We start from the raw sequence: 22,222 nt of genomic DNA, 5'->3' as shown, positions 1-22,222 counted from the left end.
CTACAGGAACCAAAGTTTTGATAAAAGGCAAAAATAAAAAATCTGATTTAGCTTCTAGTCTATGTTTATTTTAAAATAACCAGAAGTTAACTTGAAACTTGCATTTCTTGCACAGTCTCTTTAAAACTGATTACATTAACAAGTATTTTCCAAGTGCCTTGGTACTAGAGAAAACACATCCAGGTTAGCACAATTTAAATCAAACTTAATCTTTCCCCGATACATGCAATTTCTTAGGGATTTCTATCTTCTACCTGTGTGGTTTCCTGTGATTATGGGCAAATCATTTAACCTTTATGAATTTGTTTTTTCATCTGAAAAAATGAAAATAATATTCATACTACCTACCTTATACTGTGAAGAAAATACTTTGAAAATTATAAGGCACTAACTTAATAGGAACTATTCTTATTGGGGAAATTTGTCCCCCCTCTAAGTTTCTACTATTTAAATTCTACTATTTAAATCAACAGATAAATGGGTCATCACACAATTAAACCAAGGCACCCAACCACAAGTTTTTACTATATAAAAAAATTAAGTTCAGCTGAACTTTAATTCCAACAATCAAAACCATCTATATTAATGCTACATAGTAAGAATTCCAAAGAAGAAAATGTTTAGAAAATTATGTTTCACTTTTGTGTTAAGATTTGCTGTTAATAAAGCTTGATAGTTTGGATTCCTGATACCCTTTCTGATCTTAAAATACTTAGTTTCAACATGACCTCTGATTATCTTCTAATACTTAAAATACTTTTCCCTTAAAATCCTAACTGTTTTAAGTCAATTTTAAAAAATAAATTCCATTCTAGTATATTTTGATAAAACAAAACAAACAAAAGAAAAACGCACAAAACTGTTTTTCTTCACTTAGATTATTTTCAGCATTAAAGTTGTTTCCTAAAAGACTACTGAAAGGATTTTCAAATTACAAAAAATATTTTATTAAAATAAGGAAACTATAATATTTTATAAAATGAAATCAATGTGATTATTACCTATAAAAATCCTAAACTGAAAAACAATTTAAAATTCTACAAAAAATTTGTTATATCTATCTGCTTTGTTTTATTTTATAAGCTTAGTGCAATACATGCTATATGTATTAAAGATTTTCCCTCAAGACTTTCAAACTATATTCTATTTTAAATGTAGTATGTGAGCACAAAATTTAAAGGAATCCTATAATACTTTATTAATGTAAAATATTGTTCCTGAATTTACTTTTTACAAATTCAAAGTTGCATACTTTAGGTTTACTCACATTAGGACATCTACATAACTTACTGGTTCAAATGTAAACTCCCTTACAATTTTTAAACTAAGTTTAGCAAATTAATGAAAAAAAGGTTTAAATACAAAAAGATGTTTTGGTCTGCCTTTTTTTTAACCTTAAGAAAGTCTTTAAAATTTTTTATAATTTAAAATTAAAATTTTCCCTTATCTTACAAGATATAAAATCTTAATTATTTTGAGCAGATACTAATATGATTTCTAAGAGGTTAGGTGGTAAGTCTTACCCTTATATTTATGATGTAATTGTTAAGTGAGAAAATTAATAAGATTTCATAGCACTGAAGATCTATCATGTCATTTTAATTAATGGATTTCACAATTTTACTAAAAAGATATATTCCATACAAAAACAGCAATAGGTACTGTGCCAAATACATATTTACTTCCTAAATTAACTTCAATAAAATAGCTGTTTAAGTAACCCATGATATTAAATAGAGAACAAAGGTTTGACTATTTAAATAATCACATCACCAAATTCAAATAGACAAATATCAAGCCTCATTTGTGGTGACAGTTACAGAAGTTATTCACTTAAACTTGCAAAACACATCCAAAATCATTTGCATAATTAAATGCTTCCAATATAGGTATGCATTGCGGATAGCTCAAATCAGAGAACTTTTTTAAAAAAGTTATGTCAAAGGGCCAGAACACTTAAAAGTTTACTTTATTTTCAGTTTTCTTCTATTTTACAGTGAAACCTCAGTTACATTTTCACAATTTAAATTTTTCCACCTCTCTTCAGTCCCACCAAATTTCTTAAGTTCCTGAAAAAATGTCAGAATTTTTACTAATTTGCACAGTCCCCTATACTAAAGTCTTTGATGCCACTTTCAGTGTTTCCAGCGTTGGACCACCTCCTCTGAGCCCTTTTCTTTTTCCAAAGAGGGGTAAGTAACAATCCCAAACACCCAATATAAAATCCAAGGATGTCTGCTTTTAGCTGAACTGAAAAGGACTAGAATAAACTGAAGGTGAGAGAATAAAACTGCAAATCGACAGGTTCTTCTTAAAGTATACACATAAGTAGTATGATTCAATTTAACAGTTAGTGATGACTCAACTTAGCTAAAGACAGACCCTTTTTATGTTGATACTATTCCCATTATGATCAACATTACAAGAAATTTTAAGATTAAGTCAAATTATTTCACATCTTTTCTTCTCTTGCTGGGAAAGAAAAAGAATATTGAAGAATAGATGCTGCCTTGGAAAATGCTAACTTCTACAAAAGCTCAGGAAATTATACAAATAATTTCTCTCATTTTATAATTTCTTGTCATATATAATGTCCTTTAAAGTTCTCAGGAATGTATAAGAGAACATTTTACTCTGTGTATATGTATATGGTTTGAATGTTTCCAGGCAATAAAAAGCTTTTTTTCCTAAACTTCTAGAGTCTCAATACCCTGAACTTCTGTGAGACCTTTTTTTTATTCTTTTAATCTTTACTCCAGTTTTATTCTCATTCAAAGTTGAATGGCAGGATTCAAGATCAGAGAGGAGAGGCCATTTTAAAAGTAAAAAAATAAATAAATAAATACCAAATGTTGACTACTTATAAAGTTATCCATGTATTCAATCAATTTTTTTTTAATTTTACCAGAGAGAAAATTGTTATTCCAAATTTCTTTTCTCTAAAATAGTTGGCACAAGTTTCTAACAGAAATAATTTAAAATTTACATTATCCACCCTATGACAAAATCCCTTTGTTCTCTCATGACAATAACAAAATTAAGTGCTCAGAAATAATTTACAAAACTGCTGCATTTTTCAGAATCTTGAAGAATACAAAGTTTCCAGGCAAATCAACACTACTCTTCTCCTACCTTTTAGTCCTTTGGACTGAAAATTACAGGAAAGGGTCTATTAAGTAATGGAATGTAGCTTAGGATTTCAAAGGAAAAAGAAGCTCTGGAAATCATCTAATCTAATTACCCTAATTTTAAGGATATGGAAACTGAGGCTGGAGGTAAAATTACATGACCACATATTCATGCAGATCAGAAATGGGAGAGGCAATATTTGAATCTAAGTGTTTTTATCAGTTTTAGTCAGTGCCTTGGAGACAATGGGCATTCAAATGTGTTTACTTCAGTCCTTCTCTTCAAGGAGCTAAAAAACTGGTTATCTATGAAGATTCTAAGCAAATTCTTTTGCCTTCCAATGAAAAAATTTACTGTATTTACAAGTTTTGTGATGTATGTGATAAATTTTTAATCTGTCTATAATTCCTAAATTATGGAATCTTAGTTCAGTCATGTACAGAAAAAATACATCTAGGCAAAATTTCCCTATAAGCTTCATTCACTAAATGAGTTCTTCAATGTGTCTCAATTTCATTCCTAAGAAATTCATTTAAGGAGAAGACCATGCTTAGCAACATATTTTTTTGGCAGTGACTTTCAACAAAAGGTTAAAATACAATGATTGTTTTGGTGATAAGAATGTACCAGACTGGCCCTATTATTATTTTGTATCATATTGAAGCTGCATTTTTCTTTAGTGATGGGAAAAGAAACAAAAGCATCTCCAAATCCCTCCCCACCCCCATCTAAAACTTTGGTTTTAGACACAGAAGCAGATTAAAATAAATCTAAAATTAAAGCATGAGTAACAAATGCCTTTAGAAAGGGTTGGCCATTTAAGATTATCAGCAATTATATTTACGCAATGTAGCCTAGTCTTAATAGTTTTAGATGTTTCTCTTATATTCGAATTTCAAATAAGGATCAGACCCCTTAAATTTAAACTTGTTTAAATGACATATTAATGACAAATGACACTTCAGGATTTTTCTCACTGCCTTGCTGTCTCTGAAAAGATACCAGATACCATGATATCTAAGAATATCATAATTTTTCTAATTTTGTTAATATCAACAAATCTCATTTCAGAAACTTCATGTCTAAGAACAAATAAAGAGGAAAAGTTTAATTTAGGAACTGAGTATGTATAAATCTAGAAAAGAAAGCACAGATAAATAACAATGTGACTAGAAGTCAATTTAAATTTAGCTATTTCAAAAAAAATTTTTCTGTCCTGTGGGGAAAAAATAAATCACAGATGAGACACAGGACATAAAAGTTTAAAAAAAAAATCATCTAGGAAAAAAGACTATTTAAGTTGAAAGTGCAAAAGGGTATTATTTTGATCAAAACAGTAATTAGGAACCTCTACTCTATTTACAAGGAAACATTAAACAATCAAATTTAGTCAGTATTCACACACTGCAACATGACTAGATAAAGTGAATAAAAAATTACTATTAATACTTATTAGTCTTAGCTATATAGCAATAATGATCTTACAATTGTGTCATTAACAATTTCCTTAATCATCAATGCAATTTTATGCTTTATAACATAAAACTCTAAAATGTATCTACTTTCAATCTCTACATAATTGAACAAGTTCACTGTTTCAGTGTATCACAATAAAAAAATTAAACACAGGTTTGCTCACTTCAGAATCAGTCACTTTGTGAAAAGAAAAGCTGAAGAAAATACATCGTATTCTACATGAAACACCTTATATCTTATATTAAACCTATTTAAAATTAAGTTTTGAAGAAAACACTAGATCTTAATAAGACACTATGTAAAACCTACTTGACTTATCTTTTACCGCCTAAAAAAACTTCAAAAACTAAATACCTCAAAAATTAATCTCCTTTATACAATGTTAGCCAAACTAATTGCTCCTCTTTCTGATAGGTATAACTCTCTCATCTATGGAAGGCATGCTGCCCTAATTAAATGAGGAATCCTGTCTATTGCTTTCAAATGCACCAACCTTCTCAAAAACACTGGATGGGGTCATCAAACAAAACCTGATGTTCTGAATGATAGTATCGGTATGTCTCCAGCGTCTTCTATCATGCCGCAGCCAAGACTGAACAGCCTCGTACAGTTCTATCTCTGGGAACCTGCTCAGACGGTCATTATCCAAATAAGACATAAGCTTTTCAAAGCTCAGATAGGACAGGAAGTCAGGTCTTGACATTAGTGGCACAAAGTTCTCTAGCAGAAAGGAGTCCAACTTCTCCCTGACTCCCTCGATGTTTACACCAAAATCATCTAAGAGTCTCATAATTTCTGCACAATTTTCTAAGCAGATTTTGGCTAAGAGAAAAGAGCAGCAGAACTTCACCACTTCTATAAGTTGAACATACATGGCAGCCTGCAGGATTTCATGAACAGTATTCATACTCAGTTCTATAGTTCCATAGTACATGAATTGTAGGACATGGCTGAAGCCTGTAGCAGTCAGACCTTTCAAATGAATTTTGTCCTGATCTCGCTCCCTCATGTCAGCTGTGAACATTATCCTGAAGTAGTCACTCTGGGTGGCAAGGAGTGCTTTATGGGCCTGGAATTGGTGATCTTCAATGACAAGTGTGACATCAAGAAGCAATCCCTCCTCATACAGTGCTCTGAACCCAGCAGAGACACTGGTGTCATGGATGGAGGAACTAAACCCTTCCACGTCCCCTGCCATGAATCACCTGAAAAAAAGTAATCAAAACAAAGAAGCATTAATCATTCTCTTATTTTAAAAATATTTAAACTCTTCAAATTAAACATAAACAATTATCTGATGTTATTACTCCTAACATGCAAACTCTTATAAGCAATGTAGAACAATCCTTCCAAATTATGCTGTCTTGATTTCCCCAACTTTGAAGCTTTATTGAAAAAATATAACATTACATCAATAGCAAACAATATGCAAATGTTAACAGTATGAAACAGGTTTAAAAACTGTAATGTTAAAAAAAAAAAAAGTCTGATTTTATACTATTTGGGGCAATTATTTGAAAAGGTCTTCCAAACATTAGGCATTGAAGTGGTTTATTTTTTAAATTGGTGAGATTAAGATTTTAACTATAATGTCCTAATGGGTCTTCCTGCCTCAATTTTCTACTTTTCTAATCCATACACTACGAAAATAAACTTCCTCATAAAAAGTTATGTTCAGATGGTAATTCTCTATTTCTTGAGTAAAACACAGTTTTATGTGCTATTTAAGACCCTTCAAAATCTGACTCATCCTACCTCATATCATATTGTTCCCCTGTATTTATTCAATATTCTAATCAAAGAATAATTCTCTATATCCAAAACATATCCCATACTTAGGGAGGACAGTTAATATCAAATGGCAGAATCAGTATCCAAAGAGTGTATTCAAGTAAAATGAATTAATAGAGATTAAGTTGTATATATGTAAGTAAGTATATATGGATTCAAAATGTCAAATTGATGTTCAGACAATTCTTGCCAAAAAAAAAAAAAAAAAAAAGTCAAGTATTTAGTGGACTGCAAGCTATTCAATATAAGTAAATATTGTGATATGATAGCCATAAGTTCATGCTTAAGGCAACATGGTATATACATGGTCAGATTGCATGACCTTGGACAAGTCACTTAACCTTTGAATACTCTCTAAACTACTTTGAGTAATTCTCTAAACTTGGAGAGGGAACTGATCTTAACTTGTTCCTTCTAACAAGCTCCCTATACTGAGGAAATCACAGGTTTACTTTTAAAAACATTTTTAAAGGGTCCAGAATAAAAGCAATCATAGTTCTGCCACATTCAGTCCTAACTTGCCCATATCTGTGGTGCCAAGTTCTAGATACCACAAAGCCAAAGTAGAGCTCCTAATACTAAAAGGATCAAGTAAAATAAAATGGGAATTTTTTAGCCTAGAGAAAAGAACCCTTTGTGGGGTGATGAAGGTCTTTAAGAATCCAAATGGAAAGAGATTTGACTCTATTTGGCTCCATAGTTAGAAGCAATGAGTTTTAAGAAAAATAATGTAGTAGAGTATAAAAGGTATTGGTTCTACAGTCTATGGGCTTGAGTTTCTGACACTGTTTTCTTAGACAAGTCATTTAACCTATTTGGGTCAGTTTACTCTTCTACAATGAAATTATTGGACCAGATAACCTTTTATTGTCCCTTTGCACTCTAAATCTATGATTCCAAAGTAGCAGAGATACTCAATGGAAGGAAAATTTTCCTCTTTGAAAAGATCTGTCCAAAAGTACATGGAACAGTCTAGAGTTTACTAGGTTCCCCTTCACTTTAAATTTTTAAACAGAGATTGGATCAATAGTTGTTGAAAAAATTGTAGAAAAGATTCTTGATCAACTAAATGGCCTCTGACATTCCTTCCAGCTATTATTCTTCTTAAAATTTGAGACAAAATAAATTTCCATCTTCTCATATACTGGAAAAATTATAGAACACTAAAATATTAAAAGAAAAATAAAAACAAATAAGGAAATCCAGATTGTTAACATGAGTATTCACGTCCATTAATTTTGTTATACTAAATAAATATGTAAAGTTGGGAAGGAGGGGTGTTTAAATATTCATGTATATGTGTACAGATACATATTCTAAAATACACAGCATTGTGCATAGGGTAAATATGAATATAGATGTTTATATACATATGCATAAGTAGAGTACCAAAATTCTTAGTGCAATTTTAAGCTTAAGCTTAAAACTCCATTGACTTGAGATATCGTGTGTATGTATGTACGTGTGTGTGTATACATATCTGTACTCACAATCTTAATTAAGGTAGCTTCTAAACTTGTGAATTCATTATGGAATAATACTATTTTAAAATTTCACTTTGTCCCAAAAACCAATTTTTTTTTTTTTTGGCTCCAGAAAAAAAATTTAAAATCAACAGTCTCTCTTAATTCTTTAGTAATCAAAAGTAAGGTACTTTTCAATATCATGAGACAATTAGAATCAAATAAGATTGTCAGTACTTTGAAAAACAGATCAAAAGTTTATTTCAGATATTATATTTGTTAAAACATGCTTAATGATATAATCAAGCTTAAACTTGATTATTTGAGTTAACTTTAAAATGTAAAATACATAACTTTAGAAATAGTACAAAGATTACATGCACAAATACACTAGGTTATCAGAGAATATGAAGCTGTAGTTCATCACAGGAAGATCCCACACCAGCATATAGATATATAAACAGTCCATATACTTAGGAATATTCATGAGAAAGAAATTATACTTACAAATTCTACTGAAAACGGCCCTTAACCTGTGACTAATTATTACAAACAGGAACGATAACTGAAAATATTACTATGGGTAAATGAAAGCACTACTTAACAGTACTTAAATTAAAAGCCAACAGAAAGAGAAATAACAGTTTACAAATGTACTTTTATGGAAGTTTCTGTTTTTTCCACTACATTATAAATTCATCATTATCTAAAATAGATCTATATCTACTCCTTTCTGGGAGTTACTAATATTCTGATGAACATCATAATGTGCAACCTTGTTAAAAGCTATATACTAAGATAAGTAGTCAAAGAATATGAACAAATAGTTCTTAAAAGAATTGCAAACTATTAGTAACTATTACTATTAGAATAAACTATTAGAAAGAATGCTCCAAATCACTAATGAGAATATTACAAATCAAAGCAATCCTGGTTTCACCTCACACCATATAAATTAAATTTGCAAAATAAATTGGCTATAAATTAGCAAAAATGACAAAATATAGAAAGTCATTGTTAGAGAGGTTAAGGGAAGAAGGGCACTATTAGTGAAGAACTCGCTGTAAACAGTCTTAACTCTTTTAGAAAGCAATTTGGAATTTTATATACAGTGACTAAAAGAAAGGGTCCACTGATACATTGTTGGTGGAATTGTGAACACATCCAGCCATTCTGGAGAGTGATTTGGAACTATGCTCAAAAAGTTATCAAACTGTGCATACCCTTTGACCCAGCAGTGTTACTACTGGGCTTATATTCCAAAGAGATCTTAAAGAAAGGAAAGGGATCTGTATGTGCAAAAATGTTTGTGGTAGCCCTCTTTGGAGTAGAAACTGGAAACTGAGTGGATGCCCATCAATTGGAGAATGGCTGAATAAATTGTGGTATATGAATGTTATGGAATATTACTGTTCTGCAAGAAATGATCAGTAGGATGGTTTCAGAAAGGCTTGGAGAGACTTACATGAACTGATGCTGAGTGAAATGAGCAGGACCAGGAGATATATATTTCAACAACATCAATTCTGATGGACGTGGCTCTCTTCAACAATGAGATGAACCAAATCAGTGCCAATAGTGCAGTAATGAGTAGAACCAGCTACACTCAGCAAAAGAACTCTGGGAAATGAGTGTGAACCATTACATAGAATTCCCAATCCCTCTATTTTTGTCCACCTGAATTTTTGATTTCCTTCACAGGTTAACTGTACACTATTTCAAAATCCTATTCTTTTTGCGCAGCAAAATAACTGTATGGACAGGTATACATATATTGTATTTAACATATACTTTAACATATTTAACATGTATTGGTCTATCTGTTGGGGGAGGAGGTGAGAGGAAGGAGGGGAAAAATTGGAACAAAAAAGGTTTTGTAACTGTCAATGCTGAAAAATTATCCATGCATATATCTTGTAAATAAAAAATAAAAAATAAAAAAGAAAGGGTCCATAACCTTTAAACTAGAGATTCCACTACTAGGAATATACTAAAATAAAGTCATTGATAAAAAGAAAGTCCCTATAGACATTAAAATATTCATCATACTGGTTGTGGTAGCAAAGAATTAGAAACAAAGTAGATACCCATTAACTGTAAATCAACTTTAAAAAAAAAAGGTTGTGAAGATGATTGTATTGTAAGAAAGACAAATGATAAACACTGATATGTAAACACTTACATGATCTGATAAACAGTGAAGTAAACAGTAAAAAACATTATATAATGAATACCACAATGTAAACAGAAAGATCATAAAAAACTTAAAAGTAAATTTTGCAATATTATAAAGAACAAGCATGGCAACAAATATATGATATTAAGACAACATCTGACTCCTTTGCTAAGGTCAAAGATCCAATGGTATTTCAAACTTTTTTTTTGATTAGTTTTGCCAAATTTTTTTCTCTTCCTCTTTTTTTTCCTTTAAAAATATTATTTATTATATGAGATGCCCCTCTCAGAGGACAGAAGATATTAGGAGAAATAATGGTGACACACAAAAAAAATCAAAATCAATAGAAATTTTTATTTTTAAAAATATAGCTATAATAGTGGGGCAAATCTCTGAAAAGTTAACAAGGTGATACAGTTTCACATTCAGGTCTGAAGGTAAAGTTTCCAAATTTGGACCTGAAGAAGTCTACTAGTTACAACTAGTGATGAATTTTTTTAATTACACAAACTCAAAAATATCTATAAAATGTAAAGAACTTGTAGTCTACTGTATTTGATGAAACATCCAACAAAATCACAAATTCTTTGTAAATACTCATATACAAATATTAGTCAATAACGTGAAGATTTTCCATGACATCATAAGAATAGAAAATGGTTATCACAACATTTGATTACCCTCTTTCATAACCTAAGTCTCTACTCATTCTCTCCTATTTCTTTGTCTGTCTGTTTGCTTCTGTTGAGGCAATTGGGGTTAAGTGCGACTTACCCAGGATCCCACAGCTAGGAACTGTCAAGTGTCTGAAACCAAATTTGAACTCAGGTCCTCCTGACTTCAGGGCTAGTGCTATATACACTGCACCACTTAGATGCCCCTATTTCCTTAGTTTTGAAGTAACCCTTCATATTTTCAAACTTAACCTTGTCAATATTTGATCCTATTTGTTTCCATCTCCTCTGGAACCTTCAAATCAATTATTCTTCTTCCCCTCTGCTACATCTTTAATTTCTCCCTTTAGGGGGTCCTTTCCACCTCAATTTATGCTTGGATATCTCCTCTCATCCTAAAAATAAATCTTTTTTTATGACCATGCTTCTTCCCTTCAAACTACCATTCTCTTTCCTTTACAAATAAATGCCTAGGAAAATAACTTATATTTACTTCTTCCACTTTATCACCACACTCACTCTTTGTCCCCATAAGTTATTTCCATCTTCACATTCAAGTGAAGCTCCTTTCTCCACAAGTAACAATCTTGTCATTTGCCTTCTTATATGCTAATCATTCTCTCTTGATTTCTCCATGGTTCATGACATTGCTCCATGGTTCATGACATTGCTCCATGGTTATGACTAATGCTCCTTCAATTTTTCCTCCTTAGCTCTTAAGATATGGTAGTCTTTTAAGGAGTCTTCTCTCTCCTACACACTACTCTTCCCCTTTTTACTACCTTATTATTCTCCCTTCCACAAAATATTAGTGTTCCTTTTTTATTTTCAAAACAGGTATAGATAATTTTTCAACATTAACGCTTCCAAACCTTGTGTTCCAATTTCTCCCCCACTTCCTACTACCCCTTCCCCTAGATGGCAAGTAATCCATTATATGGTAAATATGGTAAAAATATATGTTAAATCCAATTTATACAATTATCTTGCTGCACACAAAAAACCCAATCAAAAAGGGAAAAAATGAGAAAGAAAATAAAATGCAAGCAAACAACAAGAAAAGTGAAAATGCTGTGTTTTGATCTACTCAGATCCCACAGTTCTCTCTCTGGGTGTAGATGACTCTCATTGGAATTGGTCTGAATCATCTTAGTGTTGAAAAGAGCCACGCCCATCACAACTGATCATGTAATTTTGTTACTGTGTACTCCTGGTTCTTGTTTTTGCACATGTTCCTTTCCCTCCAAGTTTCTTTGGGATATAAGCCCAGTAGAAACACTGCTAGATCAAAGGGTATACACATTTTGATAGTCCTTTGGACATAAAAATCTTAGTGTTCTAAGGCTTTGTCCTTTAATCTCTTCCCATTCAACTCTCTCCTTTTTAGCAATTGTTTCTACTCTTCCCAATTATCTCTATGCAAGACTCAGAAATCTTTATGTTCCCTTGACTTCTCCTTACAACTCTTATCCAATATTCTCAATCATCTGCTATCCTTTGCCACTTGGGAGTGCTGTCAATACCTCAAACCAAATATATCTAAAAATGTATTTATCTTTTCCAAATCTTGATACTCCTGATATGCAATATTTCATCAGTGTGAATCCTCCCTCTAATGACAGAGATCCTAAGACTTCCATGCCTTCTTGGTGCTTGAAGAATAAAAGATTTAGAATTGAAAAGGATGTTATAATTCATCTAGCTCAATCTCCTAGATGAGAAAAATGAAGCCTAGAGAAATAAACTTAAGAACCCATATTTGGACTCAGATCCTTTGAACTACTGAGGCCAAAAAAAAAAAAAAAAAAAAATCATTTAGTGACTAATTTTGTAACAATGAGACTAGAGAATTTGGCCCTTGGGAAACAAGAGACAGTCTATTATATTTGGCATTATATTTGAAGCTGTTCCTGCTAGAAAGGACTTTGCTATTCCAAAGAAGCACAAGCTCTGGTCTTCTAAGAACTCAAGGACAATCCTATGTTCCACTTTTTATGCTCTACTGAAATATCAGAATATGTTTCTGTTGATGGAACTATCACTTTCCCAGTCACCATTGATTCCTCTATTAGCCTCCACATCCAGTTGCCAAATCATGTGAATTCTATCCTGACAATATCTCTTGATTCCATTACCTCTTTTCCACAGCTATTTCCTCTAATGCTACCTAAAATTTTTATTGAGATTTTTTGTTTTTATATAATCTACATTTCCCAGTGTATCTTTATTCCCTTCCCTAACCAAAAAGCAACTCCTCGCATTATTTAAAAAAAAAAAAAAAAAAAGAGGAATAAAAAGTAAACGGGTAAAAGTAATCCATCAAGCAAGTCCATAATTCCATAAAGTGATCCACAACTGTAGTGTCCTTTCTCTAAAGGAGTGCATTCTCATATATCTTTTTTGGGGATTAAGCCTTGTCATTATCAATTTCATTTGTGGAACATGGTTTCACCATTCATTTCACTAAAGATACCAATTGCAATCCCTTATTTACATGTAAAAGTTTGCTAGTAGCAAAGATATAAATGTCCATTGATTGGGGAATAGCTAAACAACTTTTGTTACATGAAAGTATCAGAATACTGAATATTATTATAACACCCCAAAAGCATGCTGAGGACTGTTGGATCTTGCCATCTGCCCTCTGAAGAACTTGTAGATGTTTCCACTCACCCTGCAGCTGAATTAACTTATAGGTAATGTTCTTGAAATCAGAGGCTATCTTCTTTTTCTATTTTTATTAGTGCTAAGCACTTATTTTAAAAATTCATTTTTTTTTCTTCTATTCATTTAACAGTTTAAATACACTCAGTTTAAATATTTTGTTGTCTTTCTACTGATTTTGTAGTCATTGAATATGTAATTTTCCTGAGTCTGCTCACTTCACTTTCCAACAGTTCATGTAAGCAATTCTTATGCTTCTCTGTATTCTTCATGATCATTGTTCTTCATATCATTCCATAATACTTTATTAAGCTTTTGCTATGTTCCACATACTATGCTAAGTGCTAAGATAAAAAATAAAAAATGAAGCAATCTCAGCCCTCTTATATATGATGGAGATAATAAAAATGTATATTGTATTACATTCATATTTAATAATTTATTAGTCATTTTCCAATCAAAGGATTGAAGATATGAAAATAGAAAGGATTTCTTACAGCCATTAAGTACAAAGCCTTCATTTTACAAATGAGGAAAGTAAAGCACAAAAAGGTACCCAGATTTAATGTAGGATTCTGATATGTCTTATTAAGCCTAAGTCCTACAATCTATCACATCTGCTTGTCAAGGAACATCTACTTTGTTTCTAGATCTTTGCTATAGATATTTTGGAATTTCTTCCCCTCAGGAATATCACTGGGGCATATTCTAACAGTAAAATCTCTATATGAAAAGGTATGGATATTTTAATGATTCTCTTAGCAGAATTCTAAATTGCTTAGACAGAATTTTAGAGCCACTGACAGCTTTATCAATGTTATATAATTATAGTTATTTTTCCACAACCTCTCCAACACTATTCCCATCTTGTCACCTTACACATTTTCTTTTATTAATAACTTGAATATTAAAAGTCTACAATTTATCTTTTAAGAATTGTTTGTTCAATTAAAAATTGCTTATATTTTTTGACTGCTTATCTACTGGGGAATGGGTTTTTTGCCTCACAAATATGTGTATTTGTCTGTGTAAACACACACACACATCCCTATGTAGCTTACTTATGTATCACTTACCAGAGCTATTTCATAATAAAATTTTCTTCCCATCTTAACTTTAAAAATCGCAATGAGGCAATTGTTATCAGGAAAAATTTCTTAACAAGAAAAGTTACAATATCATCTAATGGCTTGCCTAGAGATGTGGTAGGGTCTGTAAGGAGAGGCTGGACAACTGCTTCACTTGTTAAATATTTTATAATGGGGATTTCTTCTCCTATCTTGTGGACTAGATGTAGATTCCTTCAAACTTTCAAATTCAGTGATTCTATAAGGTAATAACCTAAATGTTCTTCCTTACTGACTCTGCCTCATCTAATCAATCTTGTCACAATACTATCACATTTAGATTTTACAATGTAATACTCTATCACCTCATGTTAAGTACTTCCTCACTGTCTACCAAATAAAACATGAGTCTGTTCCTGGCATTCAAAGAACTCTATAATTTGGCTCCAATATTCTATTTTATTATAGTACTCACTTTCCTATGCTGTTAAACATAATCTGGGTTCCTTGCTGTCCTCACTCTCCCATCATTCTCATCTTAAATTCTCCCATCTTTGCTGCCCCACCCATGCCTAGAGTGGAGTCACTTCAGATTTTTACCTAGAATAGCATATTTCTCCATTTCTAAATTCCCTACTTCAAGGTCTAAGACACTTTCGTGAAGCTCTCCCTGTTCTCTAGTGAAAATCCCACCTAACCCTCTTAATTTCTCAGAATACTTTCTTTCCTTTCCATCTAACATAGTCTGCTTTGCATTACTTTGTGAACAAAATTTGAGCCTTATTTTATTTTTACATAGCATATCCATTTATAGCATACTTCCTCGTGCTAAGTGTTTTTTTGTGTATGTGGTGAGGCAACTGGAGTTTAAAAACTTAGCCCAGGGTCATATAGCTAGTAAGTGTCAAGTATCTGAGGCCCAATATGAACTCAGATTCTCCTGACTTCGAGGCAGGTGCTCGCTCCATCTATGGTGCCATTTAGTTATCCCTCGATTAAGTGTTTTTAAAGAGTTTGTGGAAAGGAAAACAGAAAACTGGGGAGGAGAGGAAAGTTTATAAACAGTTTTTCAGATAAAAGTCTCACTATTTAAAATGTGTAAAGAATTTTTGTCAAATCTGTAAGAATTAAGAGTTAGTCCCCAATAGATAAATGGTCAAAAGAATATGAACAGGCAATTTTCCAATGAAGAAATCAAAACAATTTATAGTCATATTAAAAACAAATGTTCTAAATCATTAATGATTGGAGAGATACAGATTAAAACACCCTTGAGATATTCTATACTTTACCAGATTGGCTAAAGCGATAGAAGGGGAAAGTGACAAATGTTGGAGAGGAGATGAAAAAAATGGGACACTTCCTTGTTCATAGAATTGTAAATCGATCAAACCATTTTGGAAAGCAATATGGAATTATTTAACTACCTATATTCTTTAATCCAGGAATATTAAAATTTTTTCCCAAAAGTAATTAGGGAACAAAGGAAAAGAACCTATATGCTCTAAAATGTTTATGATAGCTCTCTTTGTAGTAGCTAAGACCTGAAAAGTGCAGATATCCATCAAGTAGGAAATGGCTGAACATGTTGTAGTATTTGATTGTGATACCGTGTTTCCCCGACAATAAGACCTATCCCGAAAATAAGCCCTCTCCTTACTGTGTAAGATTCCTCTAGAATAAGCCCTCCCCCCAAAATAAGCCCTATTGAGATTGCTACTGTAGTGAAGGTGATCCCCTGCGCTACACGCTACTTTACGGTACCCTCTAAGCGGGAGCGAGAGGGAATGATGGAGGATAAAAGGGGCATGATGGAGGATAAAAGAACAACTCAGGGGGCATCATGGAGGATAGAAGGAGCATTCAGGGAGCATGATGGGATTAAAACATTATTGAGGGGCATGATGGAGTGAAAAGAAGGACTGATGGTCATAATTTTATTATTCTGTCTGTTTTGACCCCCAGACATGAGTACAAAAAGGAAGAGCTATACTGTTGAGTACAAGAAAGCAATTGTAGAGGAGTCACATGGCAAGAATCTTGCAGTTTTCTGTAAAGAAAAATTTTTGGATCTTCGAATGGTCAGAAAATGGAGAGCAGATTATAATAACCTCAATCAACAGGTGGATGAGGGAAAAGGGAAAAAGCACAGGTCTGGATCAGGTCGGCAACCCTTATATCCTGACTTGGAGATCCTCATTGGTGAATGGATTGCGGACAGGAGAGCAAAGGCCTTGGTTGTGTGCAGGGCTGATATTCAAGCATTTGCCCTTTCAATGGCACCAGAGTTTGAAATGGTCTCAGAAGGATTCAAAGCATCACAACACTGGTTGGATGGTTTCCTTCAACGGTACGAACTGTCCCTAAGAAGATCAACAACACTGTTTAAGCTGAAAGATGCTGAAGTTATTAAACGTGCACTTGCATTCAAGTCCTTTATTGATAGGATCGACATTTCCAAGTACCAAACTGCAATATGATTGCTATGGATGAAACTGCAGTGTTTATGGGACAAGGATCTCAAACAACAATTCATCACAGGGGTGCAATATCAATCTACATTCCCACCACTGGCTATGAAAGTGCACAGGTCACCTGTGTTTTGGCAATTCGTTGGGATGGAAAAGAAAGCCACACCTCTAATCATCAGTAAGGGTAAGAAAGATAAGATTGACCGTGTATCAGGCATTTACGTTCTTGAAACCAAAAAAGCCTGGTGTACACAAGCCCTTATAAGAAAGTGGGTTGATTTAATGCTGCCACTTGTTATGCGAGGTAACCAATGAGGTCTGATAATCTGAGATTCAGCCAGCACTCACTGTGCTAAAGAAATGAAGAACTTCCTTGCAGAGAGAAGAATAGATCAAGTAATGATTCCTGCAGGAATGACTGCCTATCTCCACACCCTTGATATTGCAATAAACAAGCCATTCAAGGACCATTTGCGCATGGAAGTCAATGACTACATTGAAAATAGAATGGAAAGAAATCAGCGTGGAAACTTTGTGAAGCCCTGTCTGCAAGAAATCGTGACTTGGGTGAAGAAGTTATGGGATAAAATTACTGACAGCTGTGTCGCCAAGGCACTACGAGCAGGTTACCTGGACAAGACATGTTCATTTAAAGAGTTATATTGCTGAACATATATTGTATTTAGGATATACTGCAACATATCCAACATATAAAGGACTGCTTGCCATCTAGGGGAGGGGGTGGAGGGAGGGAGGGAAAAAAAAAATCGGAACAGAAACGAGTGTCAATATAAAGTAATTATTAAATAAAAATTTTAAAAAAGAGTTATATTGCTGGACATGACAGATTGGGTCCACTTCTTCTGAAGGAAATAAGAGGCGCAAGACATCCAGGACAGAATTCAGGGTATGGACACTTATGACGATGTTGTTGAAGAAGATATGATCATTATTGAATAAAGGTACTTTTTTGTTCACATTTACCTGTTTATTAAAATTGCTGTCAATGTTCATTAAAATAAGCCCTCCCCTGAAAATAAGCCCTCTGGTGGTTTTTCTGTCCAAAAAAATTTTAATAAGACAGTGTCTTATTATCGGGGAAAGACGGTAGAATACCATTGTGCTGTAAGAAATGATGAACTCAAATGATTTTAGAAAAACATAGAAAGCCTTGCATGAAATAATGAAGAGCAAAGTGAGAAGAACCAAAAGAAGATTGTACATAGTAACAGTAGTACTGTTTTTAAAATGACTTTGAACAAAAGTTATTTTGTCAATTATAAATACCCAAATGAATTATAAAGGACATATGAAGATGCTACCTGCATCCAGAGAAAAAAATGATAAGTAGAAATATGAATATAATAAGTTTACATATATAGATTTGTATCTAATTGTAGTCTTCACTACGCTAAGGGAGAAAGGGAAGAAAAAAAATTTTTTTGATAATTTTGTTGTATAATTGAAAGGAAAAGTAAATTTTGAAAGGAATGGCAAATTATCACTTAGTAGATCTCATGTACAATCATCTTTTTTTTATTGGACTATATTATTTTACTCCATGATTTAAAAAAAAATTATTCTAGATTTGAAATTAAATGAATTGAAGGGCTCCAAGTAACCAATAACAGAAATGGAAATCAAAACAACCCTGATGTTTTACTATACCCTGCAAACTAGAAAAAAAAAATGACCAAAAAAAAATGGTGACACTCAATGTTGAAAGGATTGTAAAAAAGATAGGTACATTAATATATTTTTGTTAGAACTTTGAAATGGTATGAACATTTTTGGAAAACAATTTGCAATTATGCAAATAAAGTGACTAAAATGTCTATACCCTCTGAACCAGAGATCCCATTATTGGGCTTATACCTCAAGGAATCCGCTGATAAGAAAAGTCTCAAAGCTTCTAAAATAATTATAGCAACACTTTTTGTGACAAGATTTTTGTGATTCCATAAGACTTAGAAATAAAGCAGATGCCCATCACCTGGAGAATGGCTAAATAGTGATACATGAATGTAATAGAATATTGCTTGCTGTAAGAAATGCTATATATGATAAACACAGAAAGATCTATATGCACCGAAGTAAAAAAGTCAAGAAAACATTCACAATAACCACAATGAATAAGTGGAAAGAACAATAACATAGCTCCCCCCCCCAAAAAAAAAGGTAAATGTAACAAAATTATAAATATGTGGCAGGACTCAAAATGAAGAGAAATGAGGAAGATACCTCCAACCACTCCCTATGGTCCAGAAGTTCTACACATTGACACACTGAAAAAGCCTCACACAATGTTCAATCAGTTGTGCTGACTTTTCTTCTCTTCTTAAAAACCCCCATATTATTTATGCATTTTTCTTCCTGAAGCAAATGAGATTAAGTGACTTGCCCAGGGTCACACAGCTAGGAACCCCCATATTATTATTTGTCATATGGGATGACTCTTTAGAAGGAAAAGAAAGGATAAGGATATGGTGATTATAAGAAACAGAAAACAGTGCCCTCCCCCCAAAAAAACTTACCAAAAATTTTATCCCTAGTGCTTAATACAGTGTCTGCTACATAGTAAGCACTTAATGGATGCTTGTCAACTGGTAAATTTAGAGTTGAAAAGGACCTCAGAGGATATATAGTCCAATTCCTTCATTTTACAGATTAGGAAACTGTCAGATGACAGAATTAAATTCAGGCCCTCTGACTTCAGGGCCAATGTTCTTCCCAGTATACCATTGAAGAAGTTAACTTTTAACATTTTAAACTACAAACAAATATATTTAAGCCGCATTATGGGTTAAATTGAGCTTAACTGGATTAACTTGAGACACTCACCACTAACACTGGTTCTAGAAGAAAATGTTTACTGTCTTAAAACAAAACTAGATTATTTAAATTAGAGAATATTACTGCACAAATATGTTGCATCTAGGATATTCTGTAATCTATTTAACATGTATAAGACTGCTTGCCATCTGGGGGAGGGGGTGGAGGGAGGGAAGGGCAAAATCGGAACAGAAGAGAGTGCAAGGGATGTTGTAAAAAATTACCCTGGCATGGGTTCTGTCAATAAAAATTATTAAAAAAGAGAGAGAGAGAGAGAGAGAATATTACTTTGAAAGTTATTTTTAAAAAATGAAGATTTCACGTTGTAACAATGAACCAATGAAAAACAATTAAACCAAGCCCTGTGCTCAACAAAAGCTATGATAAAGAAGGAAAAAAAAAAAGATAAGGGAATCAGAAGCCCTCGTCCTGATTTTGCTACTAACTAGCAAAGTTAGTACAATCTTGGGAAACTCATGTAACTTTATAGACCACAACTTCCTTATCTATAATATAACATACTTATATTAGGCAATTTCTACAGTCCTTTCCCATTCTGAAATCCTATGATTCCATAAATTAGAAAAATTTAAGATAAAGAAATAGTAAAAGGAATACATACTGTATAATCACACAGGGAGGGATAGAAAAGTTATGTACAAAATCCTTAAGGATAGAAAAAATTAGGAAAGCTCAAAAGAATATATTAAAGGAGAATATCGAATTGTTATTGCTAAACTTCTAACAAATGAAATTTCTACATAGTTGTAATGGAATTACAAACAAATTATTTTGAAAAAAAAATTAGATATAAAAAAGGAAAAACCTTAAACAGACTCTCAAGAATATAATCAGAAAGTGGCTTCAGTAACTGAATCTTGTTCACTTTTGAAAATTTTAACTATTAGAAACTATGGATATAATCTACACATATAATTTTCTGTGGAAAAATACCACACTTTCTCTGTGGAATTCCCAATTGTATGGTTCCTCAAGAGTAAAAAAGTGAGAGAGAAAGGTAGAGACCTAAATTACAAAATGTAGGGTGAATTCCTTTAACCTTAAGCTGAGAGGAAACTATTATATCCTGCTTTAATAAGCATGCTATTGACTAAAAAAGTCTTCTACTTTCATTAAACATGAATAATTATCTAATAAAAAGTAAGGAAAATAAACATTCTTAGCAATGGGTAAATGACAAAACAATAAAACCTGTTCTTTACCCTTGGAAAGTATTATTGCTATTTATATCTCAGAAATTCCTAACAGCAAGAACTCACAAGGGACCAATAAGGTAAGAAGTCTGATGAGGGAAAAAAGGATGAAGACAATTAGAGGCAAAAGATTCAAATGTTATGATTTATGTTATGAAGCGAATATTCTGATTCCCAGGCCCCCAGCTTGATAATTATGACAATATAAAAAATTTTAAAACAGGGGTTATAGAAATAGTTATATCCTTTCTATATTCACTTTTAAATGCATATAAAACCCTAGACAATTCAAGTACAAGTGCTGGATTCTCAGACATTGTTACAAAATTCTCATTTTCCCAGATAATAAAATTAACTATGATCTTCAGAAGTCACCTAGTTCAATTTCCCTCCCTTTCTACAGATGAGAAAGCTGAGCCCCAGCAAGAATGTGATCTGCTTAAGGTCTGTTAGATCTTAAATTATTTTTGGGGGGGGCCTTAAAACTTCTGAGGCAAGAATTGATCCCTCCTTTTCCACTCCAGAGCCTGTATTCTTTCCACTGTAATATACTGCTTCCTACAGGATAAGCAGATATGGATTAGTTAGAATTTGCATAGTTGGAGACAATGCCCACATTAATGATTATTCCTGATAATTATATCTATGTTATAGTTTATAAAGAATGTTTTTCATAGAAATATTATGAGGTAAGTAATATAAGCATTCCTATTCCTATTGTACAGATAAGGAAAAAAGTTTAGAGAGATTGTTTCCCATCACAGATAAAGCCAGAAACTTGATTCAAACCCAAGTCTTCTGACTTCAAATTCAAAATTCTTTCACTACAACATACTACAATCTATAGTTTAATTTTGTGATGCAAAGCATTCAAATAACTTTTTTCCCATTAAAACAAATTGAGAAGCCAAACTGAACTTGGAAAATAATTATAACAATTGAGAAGGATTAATGTTTTGGGATTTTTTTCCCTAGCTGTAGATTACAGCTACAAAAATAACCACCCCCACAAAAATCTTAAAAAAAAAAAAAAAGAAGAAGAAGAAGAAAGAAGAAAGAATAAAACTACACAGAAGGAAAAACTGATGCAAAGTCATGGAGATAAAATTAGGATGACTTTTTTTTAAAGTACGTGTGTGTGTATATATATGTGTGTGTTTGTATATATAAATGTGTGCATATATGCATTTTTCAACTTTCTAAATTAAAAAGTAAATTGCAATAGTTTATGGTTTCCTGAATAATATTTATTAAAATACTTTTTA

At 32.5% G+C, this 22,222-nt stretch overlaps 1 protein-coding gene across 5 annotated transcripts in view; it reads right to left on the bottom strand.

The window, feature by feature from the left end:
• KLHL15 (kelch like family member 15) overlaps positions 1-22,222 on the bottom strand; it is a 58,824-nt gene that overhangs the window by 30,491 nt on the left and 6,111 nt on the right. For all 5 annotated transcript variants that reach the window (XM_051985096.1, XM_051985094.1, XM_051985095.1 and 2 more), the window contains one exon: positions 5,099-5,810. In XM_051985096.1, the coding sequence (XP_051841056.1) occupies positions 5,099-5,803 (705 nt within the window). In that variant the 5' untranslated portion in view covers positions 5,804-5,810. The remainder of the gene's footprint in view (positions 1-5,098; positions 5,811-22,222) is intronic.

Source organism: Antechinus flavipes, chromosome 3 (genome assembly GCF_016432865.1).
Source record: "Antechinus flavipes isolate AdamAnt ecotype Samford, QLD, Australia chromosome 3, AdamAnt_v2, whole genome shotgun sequence".
NCBI classification, from domain to species: domain Eukaryota; kingdom Metazoa; phylum Chordata; class Mammalia; order Dasyuromorphia; family Dasyuridae; genus Antechinus; species Antechinus flavipes.
The sequence above is the reverse complement of the archived record's forward strand: the minus strand, read 5'-3'. Positions and strand labels throughout refer to the sequence as shown.